The following is a 24817-nucleotide window of genomic DNA, read 5'->3' on the forward strand; positions in this document are numbered from 1 at the left end:
GGATGTACTATAGTACACCCCAACTCGTCTCTCGTCCTAAATCGTCGCCTGCCAATATTTCATTGACGTTTTAGGGTAGATTACACAGAATATATTTTATTGTGCCCCCTCTTATATGCGGGAAGGGTGGTTTCACTTGGTCTGTTTGTTTGTCTGTCCGCACTCATATATCTGGTGTTTGTTGACCTATTCAAGCTATTGGGCTGAAATTTTGTATGTAGATTACAAGTGACCCTCTAACATGCCTCCCCAAAAATGAGAATTCTAGAATGAGAGTTTAAAGTGCGATATCTTGGTTACATGTGTTTCTGGCATGTGCTTCCCGTAACATGAAACTCAAAGCGCCAAGAGCTGTCACAGCGACCTATTTCGACTGTCACTCTGGTGTTTGTAAACCGATTGAGCTGAAATTTGCATGTAGGCTATATGGGACTAAGCATATAGGTTTCATTTGATAGAGAGAGAGAGAAAGAGAGAGAGCAACGAGTTAAACAAACAAAATTTTGAAAAATAAAGAGGAAGGATGGGTGTTTCTCGAGGTTTTCACAAGTGTACAAACGGTGGCTAACAGTCGTAATCTAATATAATCTGAGGTCACTAACACATCAGCGGTGCACAAGACCTAACAACCCCATGATAAGCAGAATGACCCTACAACAAAAGGCAAATTGATTCATTGCCGGACACCCCCCCCCCTCTCTCTCTCTCTCTCTCTCTCTCAGGAGGAGTGGACGAACAAAATTATATAGACAACAATGACACCACCACCACATCCAACAAATACAACTCTTTCAATAGTATCAACACCACTACCAACCAAAACAACAATAACAAATACTGTGATCATAATAAATCTTTTTGTAAAAATTATACAAAAGCGAAGTAGAAGATTAAAATGTCTTGCTTATAGGGTCCAGAGAACTTTTGCGGTCATAGCTGGACCACAGAAGAAGAAAGAGGTGGAAAGGAGAAGGAGTTAACAAACAGGGCCAGTTTGTATGTAAATCATGTTTCCAAGTAGTTGCAGCAAGGGGGACGACAATTTGGGATGTGAGGTTATGCCCAAATCGTCGCCGGTGACGATTTAGGACGGGCGACAATTTGGGGTGTTGCATAAGAAACCTCAAATCGTCGCCCATCCCAAATCGTCGCCGGCGACGATTTGAGGTGTAACAACATCATGTATATTTGGTCTTTTATATGTGTAACGGGAAGGGAGAAAATGCAACGGACCAGACCAGGATTCGAACCCGGGCCCCTGAATCTCTAGTCAGGTGCTCTACCAACTGAGCTAACTGGCCACCGGCGATCGAACCCGGCTGACCGCTACATTCCTCCCTCCTTAAATGTCTTCACACCTGAATACATCAACCCAGGATCTTTATCCCCTGGCAGGCATTTTTACCTGTCAGTTCCAGGGGCTGGTCTACGGCACCAAATGTAACGGGAAGGGAGAAAATGCAACGGACCGGACCGGGATTCGAACCCGGGCCCCCTGAATCTCTAGTCAGGTGCTCTACCAACTGAGCTAACTGGCCACCGGCGATCGAACCCGGTTGACCGCTACATATGAATGATATCCAAGACTGCTATTAAATCTTTGTGTATTTGGTAAAATTCACATCACATTCTTGTTATTTCCTTGTGGACTAGTCAATTTCCCTACACTGTACACGTTGTTGTTGAATCCATACAGAAATACAGTACCCAGAGTCTTGATCCAGTGATCTCGTTGTCTATGAAAAGGGCTACTAGACAACGTAACCACTTCCTCGCAAAAAGAAAGACCTATGCAATATCCCTCTTGAAATCACAAATGTTGCCTTTATTCCTGTGTTGTAGATTACTTTCCTGGGGGGGGGGGGGTCTACATTATCATAGTTAAAATTATGATTAAGTTGTGGGGGGGGGGGGGTTATAAATGATAATCGACTGAGAGAAAATATCATGTTCGTTGTAGCTTAATTTTGAGGCAACTAATATTAGTGGAAAACTGTAGAAAATGTGATAAACAAAAACAGTAAGAAAAAAAAACCAACAACAACCAAAACAAAAAACAAAAAAAAACCCCAAAAAACAAGCCCCCCAAACCAAGAAAAAAAAATCTTCTGCAATAGGAGGTATAATTATTCTTTAAACACTCGTGCATGCATCGCATTGATACCAAGGAGTGCTGTCCCGCACGTGAAGTAAAATTCATACCCAGGCAACAAGAACGTTGAATATCCTATATTTATTCCAGGTAGAACCTTAATATCTTCAAGAAGTCTTATATAGGCCCAGCCTGCTGCCTTATCCTTATGATGTTTAACATAATAAAAAAAAACCCACTTTATACAACAACAAAAAACAGTAATGAACAAAGGCAGTTTGATTAAAACCAGCTTTTAGTTCCTTATAGTAAAACAACAAACATGAGCAAGTCTTACAGTGAAACAACAACAAACAGTCAACAAGTCTTACAGTGAAACAACAACAAACAGTCAACAAGTCTTACAGTGAAACAACAACAGTGAACAAGTCTTGCAGTGAAACAACAACAAACAGTCAACAAGTCTTACAGTGAAACAACAACAAACAGTGAACAAGTCTTACAGTGAAACAACAACAAACAGAGAACAAGTCTTACAGTGAAACAACAACAGTGAACAAGTCTTATACAGTGAAACAACAACAAACAGAGAACAAGTCTTACAGTGAAACAACAACAAACAGTGAACAAGTCTTACAGTGAAACAACAACAAACAGAGAGGAAGTCTTGCAGTGAAACAACAACAAACAGTGAACAAGTCTTGCAGTGAAACAACAACAAACAGAGAACAAGTCTTACAGTGAAACAACAACAGTGAACAAGTCTTACAGTGAAACAACAAACAGAGCAGAAGTCTTACAGTGAAACAACAACAAACAGAGAGCAAGTCTTGATCGAACATTTTAAATTATCTGTTAAATCTATAAGGTCTGTTTTAATTTTTCATGTTTGTTCATTTTATTTTACATTATTTTGCACATTAAATATCTTTTCTAATAATCAATCTCTTTATAGTAGAAAAGACAAATTCTTGAGTAAAAATGTAAATAAAATGGAGTAGAAAATATATAAGGTTTCCTTCTTTTATATATTGCAAATTCTACTCCTGTGTGCAGTCTTGGAAGTAATGATTCATAGCTCGTTCTTTAGCCGCTCTGGCCATTTCCCGGGACTTGGACGTGTGCCATCGGCCTTCGACGCACCAGAACGTTCTTATTTTCACCGCGCTTCTGACCAAATGAGATCCAACCATTTGCAGTAGTCAAATCTTTAAATCTGCGAAACATAGTTAAACATGTTTACTCAAAAAATAGGCACGATATTTTGCTTTTCATTAGTACTAAAGATTGCCTACTACATTATACACATACCATGTTCTCTTTCAAGGAAGATTCCACCATTTGATTTCAATGGTTATCCATTTTACTAAGACAATAACTCATTTTCTTGTTGTTCTGCATATCGATTATACATATCATCACCCATTATTTTCAGGAATCTTCCCAAGTCCTGAGCATGTCGTATGTGACTTTCTGAGGCGCAGTTACCAAAATCTTCCGGAACTGGTTTGCTAGATCGCTTATCGTAGGAAAAACCAAAAGCTTTGGACAATTTTGTCTGCATTATGTAACCTAGGTATTCTGCGTAATTTTCCCCTCTAACTTTCGCACTTTTAGGTTTCTTAGCTTTGGTAAGAACACTGAGTTGTGTTTCACTTTTCTCTTTGGTGAAGTCCTCCTCTACCTTTCCAACCATCTGTTCCAAAACAGGGCTTATTTCCTTGTCGCCAGACATATTCACTTTCGAACTAACATACAGAGGCATTGTCTTCAGTGGTCTTTTATTTTGTCATTTAAAAACTTTCCGTACATATCATATCAGGAAATTGTTTATCAACATTAGTTCACGTGGTGTTATTGGCAGTTAGTCAATATTTACATTCGAGGTCTCCAGAGCGTAGATCTATACACCTGACAAGGTCTCGTTTAAATATAGATGTAAATATAAATAGCTATTGTGGAAGATTTCAATTACTGACGAGCATACAAAAGATTGTATGATAAATGTACCCAATGAAGATAAATGAAAACGTCCCAATTACACTTGGATTTACATCATGCCTGTGTACCAAGGAAAAATGTCACTTTTCACTGGCGACAAAATACATGTACACGGTTACACAGGGTCCTTTGTCTTGGTAGATTTAATATTCAATCATTGTGGCTTCATTGATAAGTCTGCATCAGAGGGACTATATTTGTTTGTTTAAAGCTGCAAGCAATAAGGTTCAGTATTGCTAATGAAAAGTTGAATATTAGTGACATGCGACTTTTGGGGCTTTACATGTGAGGTACATTTGTGCATTTCTTCAACGTAAGGATATACCTCTACGTTTTCGAGGATTACTATGGAACGGTCGATTTCGGGTCCATAAATTGACATTTATTCTCTCTCTATCACACACACACACACACAAACACACACACATATATATATATACACATACAAAACACTAAAATGACCAACGACACGAACAACCAGATTGTCATATATAAACTAGTTTTTATTTCTATTTCGCGTGCGCGGGTATTTTCGTGTGTGGTGTACCTATTTACTTTGCATGCTAAATTTAGTGGCTTTTATCATCGGAAATCATTACTTCATTAAACTCTAATATTATCGCAAATTATGCATTAAGTTCTATTAATATCACCATCAGGCCATAAGATGTGAATGAATGTGTGTATATTTAAAGTCGAAAGATGCATATCATTTCATCTCATTGTAGAATTATTTATTTCTTTTACATGACCGGTGATGATTATCACTTAACATTGTCATATACGTTTGAGTTAGAGTGTAAAGCTAAATATATGCGTTTATGTAAATTTATCTTCTTATCTTTATTTCTAAATCTAGATTTGGTTAGTAATATGCATCAATTATATAAGATATATTTGTAGCAAGTCAACTTAAATGGAGTAACATTATCAGCTCCAAAGCTTTTGAAAAATAGAATAGAAACGATTAAGGACACTTACGTATAGTATATATACTACCATTAACACACTGTACAGTTAACCTAGAGTATATAGACTACCATTAACACACTGTACAGTTAACCTAGAGTATATATACTACCATTAACACACTGTACAGTTAACCTAGAATATATATACTAGCATTAACACACTGTACAGTTAACCTAGAGTATATACACTACCATTAACACACTGTACAGTTAACCTAAAGTATATATACTGCATGTACCATTAACACACTGTACAGTTAACCTAGAGTATATATACTACCATTAATACACTGTACAGTTAACCTAGAGTATATATACTACCATTAACACACTGTACAGTTAACCTAGAGTATATATACTACCATTAACACACTGTACAGTTAACCTAGAGTATATATACTACCATTAACACACTGTACAGTTAACCTAGAGTATATATACTACCATTAACACCCTGTATAATTAACCTAGAGTATATATACTACCATTAACACACTGTACAGTTAACCTTGAGTATATATACTACCATTAATACACTGTACAGTTAACCTAGAGTATATATACTACCATTAACACCCTGTACAGTTAACCTAGAGTATATATACTACCATTAACACCCTGTATAATTAACCTAGAGTATATATACTACCATTAACACACTGTACAGTTAACCTAGAGTATATATACTACCATTAACACACTGTACAATTAACCTAGAGTATATAGACTACCATTAACACACTGTACAGTTAACCTAGAGTATATATACTACCATTAACACACTGTACAATTAACCTAGAGTATATAGACTACCATTAACACACTGTACAGTTAACCTAGAGTGTATATACTACCATTAACACACTGTACAGTTAACCTAGAGTATATACACTACCATTAACACACTGTACAGTTAACCTAGAGTATATATACTACCATTAATTAACACACTGTACAGTTAACCTTGAGTATATACACTACCATTAACACACTGTACAGTTAACCTAGAGTATATATACTACCATTAACACACTGTACAGTTAACCTAGAGTATATATACTACCATTAACACACTGTACAGTTAACCTAGAGTATATACACTACCATTAATACACTGTACAGTTAACCTAGAGTATATATACTACCATTAACACCCTGTACAGTTAACCTAGAGTATATATACTACCATTAACACCCTGTATAATTAACCTAGAGTATATATATTACCATTAACACATTGTACAGTTAACCTAGAGTATATATACTACCATTAACACACTGTACAATTAACCTAGAGTATATAGACTACCATTAACACACTGTACAGTTAACCTAGAGTATATATACTACCATTAACACACTGTACAATTAACCTAGAGTATATAGACTACCATTAACACACTGTACAGTTAACCTAGAGTGTATATACTACCATTAACACACTGTACAGTTAACCTAGAGTATATACACTACCATTAACACACTGTACAGTTAACCTAGAGTATATATACTACCATTAATTAACACACTGTACAGTTAACCTTGAGTATATACACTACCATTAACACACTGTACAGTTAACCTAAAGTATATATACTACCATTAACACACTGTACAATTAACCTAGAGTATATATACTACCATTAACACACTACAGTTAACCTAGAGTATATACACTACCATTAACACACTGTACAGTTAACCTAGAGTATATATACTACCATTAACACACTGTACAGTTAACCTAGAGTATATATACTACCATTAACACACTGTATAATTAACCTAGAGTATATATACTACCATTAACACACTACAGTTAACCTAGAGTATATACACTACCATTAACACACTGTACAGTTAACCTAGAGTATATATACTACCATTAACACACTGTACAGTTAACCTTGAGTATATATACTACCATTAACACACTGTACAGTTAACCTAGAGTATATATACTACCATTAACACACTGTACAGTTAACCTAAAGTATATATACTACCATTAACACACTACAGTTAACCTAGAGTATATAGACTACCATTAACACACTGTACAGTTAACCTAGAGTATATATACTACCATTAACACACTGTACAGTTAACCTAGAATATATATACTAGCATTAACACACTGTACAGTTAACCTAGAGTATATACACTACCATTAACACACTGTACAGTTAACCTAAAGTATATATACTGCATGTACCATTAACACACTGTACAGTTAACCTAGAGTATATATACTACCATTAATACACTGTACAGTTAACCTAGAGTATATATACTACCATTAACACACTGTACAGTTAACCTAGAGTATATATACTACCATTAACACACTGTACAGTTAACCTAGAGTATATATACTACCATTAACACACTGTACAGTTAACCTAGAGTATATATACTACCATTAACACCCTGTATAATTAACCTAGAGTATATATACTACCATTAACACACTGTACAGTTAACCTTGAGTATATATACTACCATTAATACACTGTACAGTTAACCTAGAGTATATATACTACCATTAACACACTGTACAGTTAACCTAGAGTATATATACTACCATTAACACACTGTACAGTTAACCTAGAGTATATATACTACCATTAACACCCTGTATAATTAACCTAGAGTATATATACTACCATTAACACACTGTACAGTTAACCTTGAGTATATATACTACCATTAATACACTGTACAGTTAACCTAGAGTATATATACTACCATTAACACCCTGTACAGTTAACCTAGAGTATATATACTACCATTAACACCCTGTATAATTAACCTAGAGTATATATACTACCATTAACACACTGTACAGTTAACCTAGAGTATATACACTACCATTAATACACTGTACAGTTAACCTAGAGTATATATACTACCATTAACACCCTGTACAGTTAACCTAGAGTATATATACTACCATTAACACCCTGTATAATTAACCTAGAGTATATATACTACCATTAACACATTGTACAGTTAACCTAGAGTATATATACTACCATTAACACACTGTACAATTAACCTAGAGTATATAGACTACCATTAACACACTGTACAGTTAACCTAGAGTATATATACTACCATTAACACACTGTACAATTAACCTAGAGTATATAGACTACCATTAACACACTGTACAGTTAACCTAGAGTGTATATACTACCATTAACACACTGTACAGTTAACCTAGAGTATATACACTACCATTAACACACTGTACAGTTAACCTAGAGTATATATACTACCATTAATTAACACACTGTACAGTTAACCTTGAGTATATACACTACCATTAACACACTGTACAGTTAACCTAAAGTATATATACTACCATTAACACACTGTACAATTAACCTAGAGTATATATACTACCATTAACACACTACAGTTAACCTAGAGTATATACACTACCATTAACACACTGTACAGTTAACCTAGAGTATATATACTACCATTAACACACTGTACAGTTAACCTAGAATATATATACTACCATTAACACACTGTACAGTTAACCTAGAGTATATATACTACCATTAACACACTGTACAGTTAACCTAGAGTATATATACTACCATTAACACACTGTACAGTTAACCTAGAGTATATATACTACCATTAACACACTGTACAGTTAACCTAGAATATATATACTACCATTAACACACTGTACAGTTAACCTAGAGTATATATACTACCATTAACACACTGTACAGTTAACCTTGAGTATATATACTACCATTAACACACTGTACAGTTAACCTAGAGTATATATACTACCATTAACACACTGTACAGTTAACCTAGAGTATATATACTACCATTAACACACTGTACAGTTAACCTTGAGTATATATACTACCATTAACACCCTGTATAATTAACCTAGAGTATATATACTACCATTAACACACTGTACAGTTAACCTAGAGTATATATACTACCATTAACACCCTGTATAATTAACCTAGAGTATATATACTACCATTAACACACTGTACAGTTAACCTAGAATATATATACTACCATTAACACACTGTACAGTTAACCTAGAGTATATAGACTACCATTAACACACTGTACAGTTAACCTAGAGTATATACTACCATTAACACACTGTACAGTTAACCTAGAATATATATACTACCATTAACACACTGTACAGTTAACCTAAAGTATATATACTGCATGTACCATTAACACACTGTACAATTAACCTAGAGTATATATACTACCAATAATACACTGTACAGTTAACCTTGAGTATATACACCACCATTAACACACTGTACAGTTAACCTAGAGTATATATACTGCATGTACCATTAACACACTGTACAATTAACCTAGAGTATATATACTACCAATAATACACTGTACAGTTAACCTAGAGTATATACACTACCATTAACACACTGTACAGTTAACCTAGAGTATATATACTAACATTAACACAATGTACAGTTAATCATATACTACCATTAACACACTGCACAATTGACCTAGAGTATATATTACCATTAACACACTGAACATCACAATGAAATTAATCAATTTTATTGACAAATGAATATTTTTGGTTGCTAAGTAACAACACTCAAAGTTCAATTTTGACCATGATTTGCTTTTCTGCATCTATTCGACACAATTCAAACATAATTACATAGCATAAATGTCACATTATTTTATAAACACAATCTTTAGACATTGAAAAAGGTTTTTAACAAAAAGTATGAACATAATGAAGAAAATTAAGGTCAAAGGTCATCAAGAATAAATATTGCAACAAATATCTATACTGTTAATCTACATTATTTTGATTTATTTTGTATTCAAATATATTTAGTTGCTAAGCAACAACACCATAGGAAATTTATCAAAAAACATTACCCGTTTTTCCTCTCCAAATACAATGTATACGAATGTTCAAGTACTTACTTTCAATAACTTGATCTAAATGCACTTGCATCATTTTAAACAAAAATGTTCTTTTTATTTTATTCAACCTTCCCAAACAAAGGCATCAGTCACTGAGACTGGTATGTTTAGGATTACTATAGATGTTCCGATAGAAATTGAACGTAATTTTTGCCAGATGACATCAGTTAAGGAACAAAATCCTCGGATGGCATGGAAGTCAGTAGACTTACCTAGTATTTTTAAGGCTTTCAAAGCCCACTGAATTTTTGTTCGGTGGACCCCTTAAAGAAAAAAAATTAGGAGCAGCAGTGCAACTACTTCATGTTATGGGTTGGAGAAAAGGGAAGAAACATATATTCAACCTTGAATTTGCAAGGTGATGAAAGAAAAACATTGTCAGTGTATTTTGATAAGTTTGAACAGTACTGTAAGCCTAAGCATAACGTGGTATATGTTCGGTACAAGCTTAACTGTCGCACCCAAGGTGATGATGAAACATTTGAACAGTTTTATACTGATCTGAAAGTGTTATTCAATGACTGTAGTTATGAGCACGTCATTGAAGATGAAATGTTAAGGGATCACATAGTGTTTGGAGTGAAGTCAAAGAAAGTTCGTGAGAAACTAATAGAAGAATCAGAATTGACCATACAGAAGTGTACAGATATAGTACGTACGTATGAGCTGTCACAGAAGCAACTCAAAACCATGAAGTTAACAGAAGAGGATCCTCATGTGAATATGGTGATGAAGAAGAGGCAATAGACACCTTACACATAAAAGGAGAAACAGAAGAAATGTTTCCGCTGTGGATATAAGCATTCACGTAAGGATAAGTGTCCTTCCATGGGACAATCATGTAATTTGTGTCACAAGCCAGAGACCACTTTGCCAGTATGTGCAAATCTAAACGCCAACAATTACACCGACACAAGAAACCTAAGGAACGTCAGAAACAGAAGAAAATCAACCTAGTGGAAGATGAATACACAGGTGAAGATATTACAAGTGAGGAAAGTGACTGTGGTGGTGGTGGTATAATATGTGAACTCAGTGACCCCAGAATCTGACTGAACAGTGAAGTGTAAAGCGAATGACAAAATTGTTATCATGCATGTGGACACCGGAGCCAAATGTAATGTTGTCAGTCACAGTGTTTTACAAAATCTGAAATTAGAAAAATCGATACAGAAATCGAGCCCCTTGTTGATGAGTTTCAGAGACATACCATGAAATCCAAAGGACGAGTTGTGATGCCATGCACAGTTAATAAGGAACCTTTCAACCTTTCATATGGGGCCATTCACCTTCCCTCTCAGCTACAGACCTTTTGCTGGACCATGCATGTTTTCAGCGGAATTTCTTCAGCAACTGACCACGTGTCTTACTTTCGTATATGCTAGGGATCATGGTGACACCTACATGTTGTATATCAACATTTTTATTGAGCACTCAGCTACATTTGACATATATCCTAAAATTATTCTATACATTTTTACATATGTAATATCACTTCAAATATGGGTATTTCTATTTTTAAAGAAAGTTAACCGGGCCTATATTGCAAAACTGTCCCCTGCTACCATATCTATAGCTCTTCGCCAAAAGGTCAAGGACAAACTCAAAACAATGGAAAAGGAGGGAATCATTGTTCGACAGCCTGAATCAACGGAGCCCGTGGGAAGGTTTAGATTCTTGAGAATGTCATTTGGTTTGAACTGTGCATCAGAAATATACCAAAGTGTGGTGTCACGAATGGTGGAGGATATCGAAGGTGCTGAAGTTATTGTGGATGACATCCTTATATGGGGTAGAACTCTCAAGGAACATGATGAAAGACTGAAGAAAGTTTTGAATAGAACCAGAGAATATAATCTGAAACTTAGCTCGTACAAATGTGAATTCCGCAAACAGGAAATAACCTATGTTGGCCACGTTTAAAGTAATGAAGGACAGAAGGCAAATCCACAGAAAATTCGATCAGTGACAGAAATGATACCACCAAGTAACGGAAAGGAGCCGAGAAAATTCATGGGATTCATTCAATTTCTCGCCAAATTCCTACCCAATCTCTCTCAGGAATCCACACCATTACTATAGTTACTGTCAAATGAAGTGTCATGGCATAGGGATGGAGACAAACAGCAAAGTTTCCAAAAGCTCAAGGATACGGTGACAAACATTCCAGTGCTAACATACTTTGATCTGGAGAAACCAGTTCCACTTACTGTGGACAACAGTTCAACTGGATTAGGAGCTGAAATTATTCAAAGTGGCAAACCTGTTGCTTATGGATCACGAGCTCTGACCACAACACAACAGAAATACTCACAGTTAGAAAAAGAGACATTAACTATTGTGTACGGTTGTCAGAAATTCCATCAATATGTTTATGGAAGAAGAATTCAAGTAGAAACGGACCACAATGCTCTACAATCAATTTAGATATATAATATAGAGGCTTGGTAGAACACTTACTGGATCCAGCAATGTATCTTTGTAGGGGTTTTTATGAAGTTTAGGAATCCAATATAGGTACGGTAACTCATATTCATCCGACCCATTGACTGGGATATTAAATGTGTTTAAAACTGAAGCAAGGTTTAGAAGAATTTCATCTTTTGAAAAGGCAGTTGGAATATAAGTACGATTACCAAAAGTGGAATTAATGCCAAGTTCGTTTAAAATACAGAATTATGAATAATGAGCCTTACAAACAAAGACAATGTTGTTACAAGATTTGTCAACTGGAATCAAAACATATTCCTCATGTAACCTATCTTCGCAAGCCAAGTGTCCGATTCGCTTACTCTAGGGAGATGAGAGTAAGCGAATCGGACACTTGGCTTGCGAAGATGAATGTAACCTATCTAATTCTTTTATCACGTCTGGTTTACTAAACACAGAAAGATAGATGGTACGTATTTTTGTTTCGATGTGTCTAATGCGGGATTATACTTTTAATCCATTCTGACAATGTATCAAGTTCTCCTTTTTCATATTTAGCCCATCGTCTGGCATAATCTTCAATATAATTCATGATAGAAATGAAGTTATGTCGCCACTTGAAAGATCGAAGTTCTCTGTATTAAGACCTTTTAGAAGGTGATTTGAGGTCCTCATTTTCAACTATATCAACATCACCAGTAATGGCATGTCCAGCTGGACAGTTCGGGATGCAATAGTAGAAGTATATTTGTAGGAAATACGGGGTGTAGACTTGAACTTGAAATAAGTTTGAATACAAGACTGAGCTCTTTTATAACGAAGAATGTTGCTTATGTTGACGGTATCTATTGCTTTGTTTGTAAACCTGAGCTTAAGGAACTGGCGGGATGATTCGGAAGTAAGATCATCCATGACCCGCGATTGTTTAAAGAGCCTGTGATTCGCAACATACATGATCATAGAATTCAGTCTATATTCATGTGTTGAAAAATCCAAGTATAGACTAGCTGTGGCTTCTTCAAATAACGTATAACATGTAAAACTCTTAATGGAACAAAGTAAAGTTTTGTACGAATATGATGTGGACCTAATTGTCTGTTGACGTAAGGTAAAGGTGAATCAAACGTGGCATCATTTATACTTGGTCTTTTATATGAACGATGTCCATGACTGCGTATCCGTCTTTGAGTATTTGGAAAGAGTCCCACCACATTCACGTTATTTCCTTGTGGACTAGTCAAATTTCCCACATCATATATATTATCTTTGCATCCATGTGGAAATGCAGTAACTAGAGTCCTGATTCAGTGATTTCCTCGTTGTCTACGAAGAGGGGTACTTAATCTTGGATTGTTTGTATCATAGTATTTTTCTTCTTCTAGAATTCTGACCCCCATCGACAAGATGGAATCTAGTATGTTTTTTAAATGCCGAAACCTGAATTCGGTCGCTGAAGGTCCGTGGTTGAGTACAAACATAGACAGAATACTTATCATTTCCATTAGTGGAACTCTTCAAATTAAAGGCACGTAAAATCGTGCTACCGGGACAACATACGTAAACATTACTTAGGCATTCGTAATATAAATTATGGTATCGAATACATATTATAACGGACTGCAAACCACGACACTGATTAAAATTCTAAAGGTAAATTTAGGAATTGATTATTCTTACAAGAAAATAGACGAACTTATTAAACTATGTGAAGGAGTGCAGGTGCTAAATCTGCTAAATCTGACCGATATAAAGCATCAATCGCAAGAAGAACCGTGAAGGGAAAAACCCATATGCACATCCGACACAATAACTCTTCTTGTAATTAATGGGATTCATGTGTTATTAAAATTATTCTGTCAGATTATGAAGACATTCTATTTTATCATACAATTTGGACAGATTCATATGGCATGGACTTTGTAATCGTTCATGTAACCCCCCCCTCTCTCTCTCTCTCTCTCTCTCTCATTTTCCAATATTTTAGAATAAGTTATATATTTGCCAAACTGCATTTTTTTTAGACGTTTATAACACTAATTAACACAACAAATTGTAATATTCCGGAAATTTATCCATCGACCATCTAGGTTCTACATTGTAGTTTTCAATGTAAACATCCGTAATTTAGTCACATGACCTAACACTATAAATACAGCGCGAAACAGTTGTCGTCAGTCAGTTATTGTCGAAGCCCAGAGCGAGAAGACGTGGTGGACAAGTTTAACAGTAAGTTGCAAGCAATAAAGTGATTTACTGAGAAAGCCAGTGTGTTTAATTCCGTGCATTGTAACGGTGTTAGAGTGGAGGCATTGAGGCTGTCCTTTTAATAGGCTGACCTTAGTAGTAAGAGGCCTGCCACTGTCGAGGTCGACCAGATAAAGGCTAGCCACATAATTCGTCTGTCCTGTGTACTGGACTTGACTGACGGCCAGGCTGTCGTTCACGATGTCTGCCTGAATAAGGCTCTACAGTGTGTGCAGCGGTTGAAGGGCTGTCACTTGTACTGTGTGTCCTGAATAAGGCTGCAGTACAAGCGTTAGTCCGAGGTCAGCCAGTCGTTCGCTGAGGGTGGTCATACCCATTGCTAAATCGTTTTGATATTATAAATCATTTGGTGAACCCCTGATCTTTGTATGTTGATTGACTTTCCTTGATTTCACAGTAATTATTAACCTGAGTAGGGTTAGGCCATATTTGTATATATCTGCAGGCCCAATTTCTAATAACATTCCCAATCTTATTTTATCAATGAAAGTTGCTATTCTAATTACACCTCGAACCCTTGAATTGACAAGGCACGGACTTTGATAGCCTTCTTACGTATAAGGAAATACGTTACAAAAATTGGTGGCAGCGGTGGGATTCGAGGGTATAGTTAAGTTAGAATTATATTGTTGTATAAAATAGGATAAAGGGCTATTATGGAGAATTTAGATTCTGATCTAACTAAAGTAGAGAGGGAATTAAGTAAGCTACAGGCTAGTGTTGATCAGAGCATAAGGAACGCCAGAGATTCAGGTATTCCTGAAAGTAGGCGAGAGACCTTAAATGAAGAATGGGGTGCGAGACCTAAATCAGTTAGGACGACCCCCCAAAGATATGAAATGCCTGTGTTAGGTAGCTTAGATCATGATGCGAGAGATTCAAATAGATTCTCCTCAACGAGTACGCCTTTAGATAGTGCTAGGCAATATTTTCCTTTGCACTCAGAGGAAAATATAACAAGACGTCGTCCAAATGTTAGGGCAAGTTTTGACCAGAAAAAGAGTAGTAATGTCAAACCAGACAAGTTTGATGGTAGTACCTCGTGGTTAGACTTCAAGTCTGATTTTGATATATGTGCGGAATTAAATGGTTGGACAACCTCGGAGAAAGGCATGTATTTGGCAGTAGCACTGAGAGGTCGAGCACAAGGTGTCTTAGGAAGTTTACCAGAGGGAGAGAAATGCAATTATCGACTCCTGTGCAGGGCGTTAGAAGAACGGTTTCTACCTTCCAACCAAACAGATCTGTACAGAGCACAACTACGAGAGAGAAGGCAGCGAGCTTCAGAGACGTTACCAGAACTTGGACAAGATGTACGCAGGTTGACTAACCTTGCCTACCCAACAGCTCCAACAGAGGTCAGAGAAATTCTTGCAAAAGAACAATTTATTGATGCTCTTCAAAATAGTGATATGAGATTACGAGTGAAACAAGCAAGGCCGACAGACCTTAATGATGCGATTCGCCATGCAGTAGAGCTTGATGCATTTAATTTGGCTGAAAGACGTCGAACAGAAGACCAAGGATATCTGAGGGAAGCTATCACTCAAGAAGATGCCATTGCCAAACTGTTGAAGGCAGTTCATGACTTGCAAGAGGACATGAAGTCGATAAAACGAGAAACAGGGAAATCAAAGAGTTCTAAACAACTGTCTACTGATATTGTTTGCAATTATTGCAAGAAGAAGGGCCATATACAGAGGAACTGCTTTGCCTATAAAAGGAAATCAGAAACAAGGAAGAACAAGACAGACTCTTCTCCTAAACAAAAACAGGAGAAAGTCAATGAGAATGACACAAGCCGTACTGGGGTCAGTCGGAGAGCTGGTGAAGCAGGTATATTTGTTGATGCAGCCATCAACGGCAACAGAGTCAAATTGCTCATAGATACAGGAGCCACAGTCAGTATCATCTCACCTGACATATTACATTCTGTGATAAGTAATCCAAAGCCAATCCTTAGTAAGGTTAACCAGGAGGTGCTCACAGCAGATGGAAGTGCTATGAAAGTTGAGGGTGCCATCTCAATTTCTTTCTCACTGTCGAACTTGGAGTTCAGTCAGTTATTTACAGTGATTGATGTTGGTATTGATGGTATTTTAGGGCTTGACTTTTTGGCATCAAACAGTTGTTTGCTTGATTTACCCAATTCTGCTATTATCATACAAGGAAAACAGATAAAACTGTCATTTGAAGGGAAAATAGGGTGTTGCAGATTGACTATTGCTGACAATGTCACTATACCTCCTTGTAGTGAAGTTATTACCATGTGTAATGTTGTAGCCCCAGTATATGAGAAAATACCAGAGCTGGGTATCATAGAATCATCAGATCGTTTCTTGGAGTCAGATCGTGGTCTAGTCGCTAGAGCTCTGATAAAGGGTAACAAGGTCGCACAGGTCAGACTCGTCAATTTAGCAACAGAGGCAACGTGTATTTATAAAGGTACATTTGTTGCTACCTTGTCTGCCGTTGATACCGTGTATGAAAAGAGCAGCTATGTAAGGAAGATTCATGGATTACCAGACTATCTGCAAGATTTATATCAACGCTCCACGAAAGGTCTGACTCCGGAAAATGCGAAAGTTGTCAAACAGCTGCTGGTGAAATATTATAATCTATTTGCTGCCACAGATGCTGATCTTGGACGAACAAAAATTACAGAACATACAATTGATACTGGAAATGCCACTCCAATCAAACAAAACTCGAGACGACTTCCTATACATATGCATGAAGAGGTAGATGGTCATGTTAAAGACATGTTAGAAAGAGAAGTTATAGAAGAATGTACCAGTCCATGGTCGTCCCCTGTTGTACTAGTTAAGAAAAAGGATGGCACAACAAGGTTTTGTGTCGATTACAGAAAGCTGAACAATGAAACTGTAAAAGACGCATATCCCTTGCCAAGAATTGATGATTCATTGGATCAGCTATCAGGCGCAAAGTACTTTTCCACCTTGGATCTGAATTCAGGATATTGGCAGGTTGAGGTGGCAGAGAAAGATCGTCCAAAAACTGCATTTGTAACAAGGAAGGGACTATACAACTTTAAAGTAATGCCGTTCGGACTTTTCAATGCCCCTGCAACATTTGAGAGGCTTATGGAACATGTGCTGAGAGGATTACAGTGGCAAATATGTCTTGTATACCTTGACGACATTATCATTGTGGGGAAATCTGTTGATGAGATGATATCAAATCTCACTCAGGTCTTTGACCGTTTAGTGACAGCAGGATTGAAATTAAAAGCACGAAAATGCACTTTATTTTCCACTGAAGCAGAATACCTAGGACATGTGGTCTCCGAGAAAGGGATAGCAACACATCCAGATAAAATTGCGACTGTTCAGAATTGGCAAGTACCCTCAAATGTATCGGAGTTGAGATCATTTTTGGGATTCTGCAGTTATTATAGACGATTTGTCAAAAGCTTTGCCAATATAGCCAAGCCACTGCATGAACTGACGAAGAAGGGTACTAATTTTAGATGGTCTGACGAGTGCCAGGCATCATTTGACGGCCTTCGAAAAGAGTTATCAACAACTCCTGTTCTAGCTCATCCAGATTTCAATGAGAGGTTCATCTTGGATACCGATGCGAGTCAATATGCAATCGGCGCAGTATTGTCGCAGATAAAAGATGGTCTTGAACGACCAATTGCCTTTGCCAGCAGAAGTATTTCCAAATCAGAAAGAAAGTATTGTGTTACCCGAAAGGAGCTTCTGGCTGTTGTACACTTTGTCAAGTATTTTAGACATTACTTATATGGCAGACAATTCACGGTAAGGACAGACCATAGTGCCTTAAGATGGTTGATGAATTTTAAAGATCCTGAAGGGCAGCTCGCCCGATGGATGGATGTTTTATCCACCTATAACTTTACAATAGAACATCGGCCAGGTAGACTACATGGGAATGCTGATGGTCTGAGTAGGATGCCATGTAAACAGTGCAAAGTCAACCATGATGATAACACTCGTCAAACTGTTAACAAGCTTGAACTTGAGGACAAGTTAAACATGGAGAAGCCTTTGAAGTGTCTTCAGAATGAAGATAAGGACATCAAAAAGGTAAAAGATTGGCTTGAACTAAGGAAACGACCGAAAAATGATGGAATCTCATCCGAATCCATTGTTGTTAAATCTCTTTGTTCTCAGTGGGAACGACTGGTCATTGAAAATGAAATACTATATAGAAGATGGACAGATCTTGTTACAAAACAGATCACATTACAAGCCATTGTACCAAATCGGGAGCGACGAAAAGTTTTGAAACATTACCATGATTCAAGGACAGCAGGTCATCTTGGTATTCATAAGACACTCGCCAGGATCCGTCAATCTTATTATTGGCCAGGTCTCCAGAGAGATGTTCATTCTTATATTGCCGGCTGTGAAGTGTGCACCAAGAGAAAAGCACCAAGACAATCCAACAAAGCGCCGATGCATTTAGTCTTCACGGGGTATTCAATGGAAAGACTGGCAACTGATCTGTTAGGAGAACTACCTATGACATCCAATGGGAATAGATATATCCTTGTGGTGGCAGACTACTTCACGAAGTGGACCGAAAGCTTTGCATTGCCAAACATGGAAGCAGAAACAGTTGCGACAAAGATTGTTGAAGAAGTTGTTTCAAGGTTTGGAGTACCAGCTGTGATACATTCTGACCAGGGTCCACAGTACGAAAGCAAACTTTTCAAAGAAATGTGCAGAGTGTTGGACATACAAAAAACCCACACCACTCCATACCACCCTCAGTCAGATGGAATGGTTGAGCGGTTTAACAGAACGTTAACAACAATGCTTAGTGGTTTTGTTAATGAACATCACACTGACTGGGATGTCCATCTTCCTTTCATAATGATGGCATATCGAAGTTCGGTGCACGAAACAACAGGAATGACACCGAATATGATGATGTTTGGGCGAGAGGTATCGACACCATTGGATTTGATGTATGAGATGCCTTCGTCAATTAAAGAGGTGCCCAACAATAAATGGGCCTGGTATTTACAAGAACGCCTAGAAAATGCTCATGAATTTGTAAGAACAAGAATGAATCGGGCAATGGTCCGACAAAAACATTACCACGATCGGAAATTGAAATGGCATCATTTTGAAGTGGGTGAAGAGGTTTATGTTTACTTCCCAAAAAGAAAGCCAGGCACATCACCTAAGTTTACAAGTTACTGGCGGGGTCCCTTCAAAGTTGCCAAAAGAATGTCTGACTTGATATATATTGTCAATTGTGGTCCGAGAGGGTCGGATCAGGCTATCCATGTTGATAGAATGCGCAAAAAGCACGCTCAAGTTTTGTCAGGGGAAAACGATAAGCTATTGACAACATTTGAAACTCCTGAGTACTCTGGTCCTACAATTGGTGATGTTGATTCATATATTAATGATGAACTGCCAGTAACTCATCGCCCTAGTAGAGATCGTAGACCTCCTAGTTGGTTGCATGATTATGAGACGGATTTGTGATTTACTTTGTGGTATACATTTAGAAATTGTAATAGGAACCTTATCCTGATTTTATTGTGTGTTTTTTTTTTTTCATATAGCGATGGCCAAAACTAAGACAACAGCAAGGAAGGAATATCGGCGGTGTCCAATGTGTTCGGAACCTGCAAAAACAGAGGAACAATTCAAGAAGCACATTCTGGTGTGTGCCATGCGAATGTTTGAGTGCCCAATCTGTGGTTTTACCAGCACAAGGGAAATTAATCTTAAGAGACATGTCAAAAGATGCCATCTTGGTCTAAAGCCTGATGATGAACTCATTAAGCTGGGCACAAAAGACAAAAGTGAGGGGAAAGCAGGTGGTTCACTGCATGAAGAAAAGAAAGATGAGGAAAGCGGAAATGAAGATTGGATGGACCAGGACCCTGGTGATGTTATAGGTGAGGTGTCCTCTACAGACTCGTCAAGTAGTAGTTCAAGTGATGAGAATGAGGAACCTGATATTGATGAGAAAAAGGAGAAACAGAATCCAGAGAAGAAGGAGGACAATCTGTTAGAAGGAAGACTCTTCCGGAAGAAGACCCAACCGTCTTTACCATTTACAAGAAAGAGATTAAGTGTAGAGGAGATCCCTGTTCCAGAGAAGATTGCTCTTGTGGACAGATCCACCCAAGTTGATATGGGGCCAGCAATTCCATCTGTGGAATGCAGTAGAGTCGACGCTGGCACACAGACCTCCCCAAAGAAAAGGGTAGTTGTGACAACAACGGTCAGAAAGTGTAGAGAAGGTGATGCCGATGTAAAGGTCATCAGGAAGGAGAAGATCATTTTTAAATGACTTGTTGATATTTTTTTTTTGTATTGTATTGTTATAAACACTGGTAGTGTACAGTACATATTCGTTGACAGTTGTAAACATTTTTAGGATTTGATCATTTTTGTGGACTTTAAGCATAAATCACATTATATATCATTCAACACTTATCATTGGTTAATTACTTTGTTTTCATGCGGGACGCATGACATCGGAGGCGTGGGTAATGTAATATTCCGGAAATTTATCCATCGACCATCTAGGTTCTACATTGTAGTTTTCAATGTAAACATCCGTAATTTAGTCACATGACCTAACACTATAAATACAGCGCGAAACAGTTGTCGTCAGTCAGTTATTGTCGAAGCCCAGAGCGAGAAGACGTGGTGGACAAGTTTAACAGTAAGTTGCAAGCAATAAAGTGATTTACTGAGAAAGCCAGTGTGTTTAATTCCGTGCATTGTAACGGTGTTAGAGTGGAGGCATTGAGGCTGTCCTTTTAATAGGCTGACCTTAGTAGTAAGAGGCCTGCCACTGTCGAGGTCGACCAGATAAAGGCTAGCCACATAATTCGTCTGTCCTGTGTACTGGACTTGACTGACGGCCAGGCTGTCGTTCACGATGTCTGCCTGAATAAGGCTCTACAGTGTGTGCAGCGGTTGAAGGGCTGTCACTTGTACTGTGTGTCCTGAATAAGGCTGCAGTACAAGCGTTAGTCCGAGGTCAGCCAGTCGTTCGCTGAGGGTGGTCATACCCATTGTTAAATTGTTTTGATATTATAAATCATTTGGTGAACCCCTGATCTTTGTATGTTGATTGACTTTCCTTGATTTCATAGTAATTATTAACCTGAGTAGGGTTAGGCCATATTTGTATATATCTGCAGGCCCAATTTCTAATAACATTCCCAATCTTATTTTATCAATGAAAGTTGCTATTCTAATTACACCTCGAACCCTTGAATTGACAAGGCACGGACTTTGATAGCCTTCTTGCGTATAAGGAAATACGTTACAAAATGCGTTTCAAACTGCATCTTAGCTATTTTGAAAATTACAAAATATTTATTGACTTTGGACAGAGAACATCGTTGTTTGGAATTTTCAAAATAGGTGTAGTAGAGTTTAAAAAAACAAAACATGTAACATCCTTGATAAACTAGTGTTAGAACATTTTAAAAATGCAGTTTGACCAATGGCTATTTTATTTTAAAATACACCATGTACTTTAATTTAAAAAAAAAAGGGGGGGGGAGGGGTTGCTATGAACCAATCGGAACTCCTCGAATGTCTCGCGCACTCATCTATGTCGAGTGCGCGAGACATTCGAGGAGTTCCGATTGGCTATGAACGTTTCATTTATGTCCCAGTAATCTCGCACTTGCTCGCGAGACTTGTGCATTTTCTTACCAATGATGCACAAGAGTCATCAAAACGCGATAACTCTAATGAGCTGGTAATGAGACGTAATCAGCCTGAGTTTTAGATATTTCAGGTGTATTTATATGTGCAATTAATTATACATATACGTGTATGCACACGGCCATGTAGAGTCGCTCTGGATGAAAAAAGAGTTCAATGAAATCAATAACCATGAAAAAATTAAGTTGATAATAATAAATATCAAAAACTTCATAGGAATCGTCTAGTTGCATCATATATCTATTTATAATTACTTAAACTTTCTTTTCAAGCTAACATTTTCAACAAAAATAATACTTCAGAAATACTACTTCAGTTTTTGTAGGGCCTATATGAAATAATGATTTGTAAATGTTTTTAATAACATAATTTAATTAATTTTTAAAAGTCTATACAACAGGCACCGAGATTCTCCTTGTGAAATTATTTGTGCAAACCACTCTCGTTGAGATGCACTAGATCTGAAAACATATACATGTACTAGATTTACTGCCTTTTTTGTATTATTTCAAACTGCTTTAATATACGTTATGAAATTAAAATTACTTCGTTTTGAAGGCATCACACCAGCCATCTGTTTAAACTTCAGGTGTTGAAACTTTTGATGTAGTGTGTTAATGCTCACGTCGTGTAATTTGAAGTGAACCTATATGGAGCGCCAAATTAACATAAACTCAAATAACTGCAGACATCTTGCGCTCATCAAATCAATTATTGCCCCCATCAATTCAATTGATGAATGTATCAATTCAATTATTACGCGCATTAAATGAATTGATGCGCGCATCAATTCAATGTGATGAGAGAAATAATTGATTTGATGCGCGGATTAATTCAATGTGATGAGAGAAATAATTGATTTGATGCGCGGATTAATTCAATGTGATGAGAGAAATAATTGATTTGATGCGCGGATTAATTCAATTGATGATTGAATACGGTAATGTCATAATTTTCTTTTTCTTTCTTAATAAAAATGACAAATTATTGTAAATGCACACTTTCATGGTTACATTATTTATTTATATTCAAAAGTTTGGCTCTTGAGTTGATAAGAAGCCTCCATGTGGCCAGAGCTGGGCAACTGTGTCAATGATTAATTTTAATCATTACTGAATACCGACATCCTCAACTATCGTGTCACATAGATCTACGCTCCATTATTTTTTTTTCAATTTCAATTCTTTATTGGCACTAAAGCACATGCAAGTGTTGTTAGCCATATACATGTAGCATAACACACACACACACACACACACACACACACACACACATTCTGTGTGATATGGTATTATGATTGTAACAATCATTTTATAAGGTATAAAGAGTCTCTAATATATAAACAAATTTCTTTTGTATATGTAGATGCAATATTGAGAGGATTCAGTAAACAAGATAACCAAGATACCATGATAATATGGCATTTTTAAATACCTTTTTCTTACATATTTATATAAAGTACAATCAAGTAAAAAATGGTTTTCATTTTCAACACTGGTCTTACAATGGAAGCAAAATCTGTTTTCTCAAGGAATGACAGGATTACAATATCTACCTGTTTCTATATATATAACTGATGCGCACTTACTCTTAGTTTTGTAAGATAAGAGCACAGGTTCCTGTGAATTGGAAGACACAAATGTGGTTGTATTTCTAGTTTTTTGTCCTCGTAGTTAGATAATGTACTATAAAATGAGAGTTTTCCACATTGAGTGTTATTAATATGTTCTAATTCTTCAAAGGTTTTATCTACAAAGAAATCATGAAGTTTAGAAGTAGTTTATGTGTTGTACATGTATGGCACGCCAAATTCACAAAAATGAGCTAAACATAGTTTCACAGTTGATAAACTAGGTTTATCGACTGTAAACTATAGTTTACGGACCGTAAACTATAGTTAACGATTCGTTAACTATAGTTTTCATCCGTAAAACTATATTTAACGGTTGTAAACTATAGTTTACAAATGCTAATCCAAGTTTATCTGTCTTTAAATAAACATTAACAATAGATTTTGCTGATAAATACAGATTCACATTTGTAAACTATAATTTACATTCGTTCACAATTGTTAATCCTAGTTTCACAAATTGTGATACTATATTTATCAGATAAACTATGTTTAACATTCGTTAATTATAGTTTTTGATCGTAAACTATAGCTAACTGCCATTTTTACTCATAAACTATATTAAACAGAACTGTGTTTATCATTTTTTTGTGAATTCGGCGCATTAAATGACTATAAACTATATCTTACAAAACTGTTTTTATCACTTTTTTGTGAATTCGGCGCATTAAATGACTATAAACTATATCTTACAAACCGTAAACTATCATTTACATTCGTTAATAATAGTTTAGACTTGTAAACCGTAGTT

General features: G+C 36.6%; 1 protein-coding gene across 1 annotated transcript; it reads left to right on the top strand.

Annotated features, from left to right (window-relative positions):
- Window positions 1-20304: 20304 nt before the first annotated feature.
- Window positions 20305-21039, top strand: LOC125682181 (RE1-silencing transcription factor-like). The gene has a single exon (XM_048922642.2). The coding sequence runs from the start codon at window positions 20305-20307 to the stop codon at window positions 21037-21039; it is 735 nt and encodes a 244-aa protein (XP_048778599.2).
- The last annotated feature ends 3778 nt before the right edge of the window (window positions 21040-24817 follow it).

This window comes from Ostrea edulis, chromosome 1, assembly GCF_947568905.1.
Source record: "Ostrea edulis chromosome 1, xbOstEdul1.1, whole genome shotgun sequence".
Taxonomy (NCBI): Eukaryota; Metazoa; Mollusca; class Bivalvia; order Ostreida; family Ostreidae; genus Ostrea; species Ostrea edulis.

What these genes read in the sequence shown, in the direction of transcription:
- LOC125682181 (XM_048922642.2), top strand. Translation starts at nt 20,305, where the DNA reads ATGGCCAAAACTAAGACAACAGCAAGGAAGGAATATCGGCGGTGTCCA.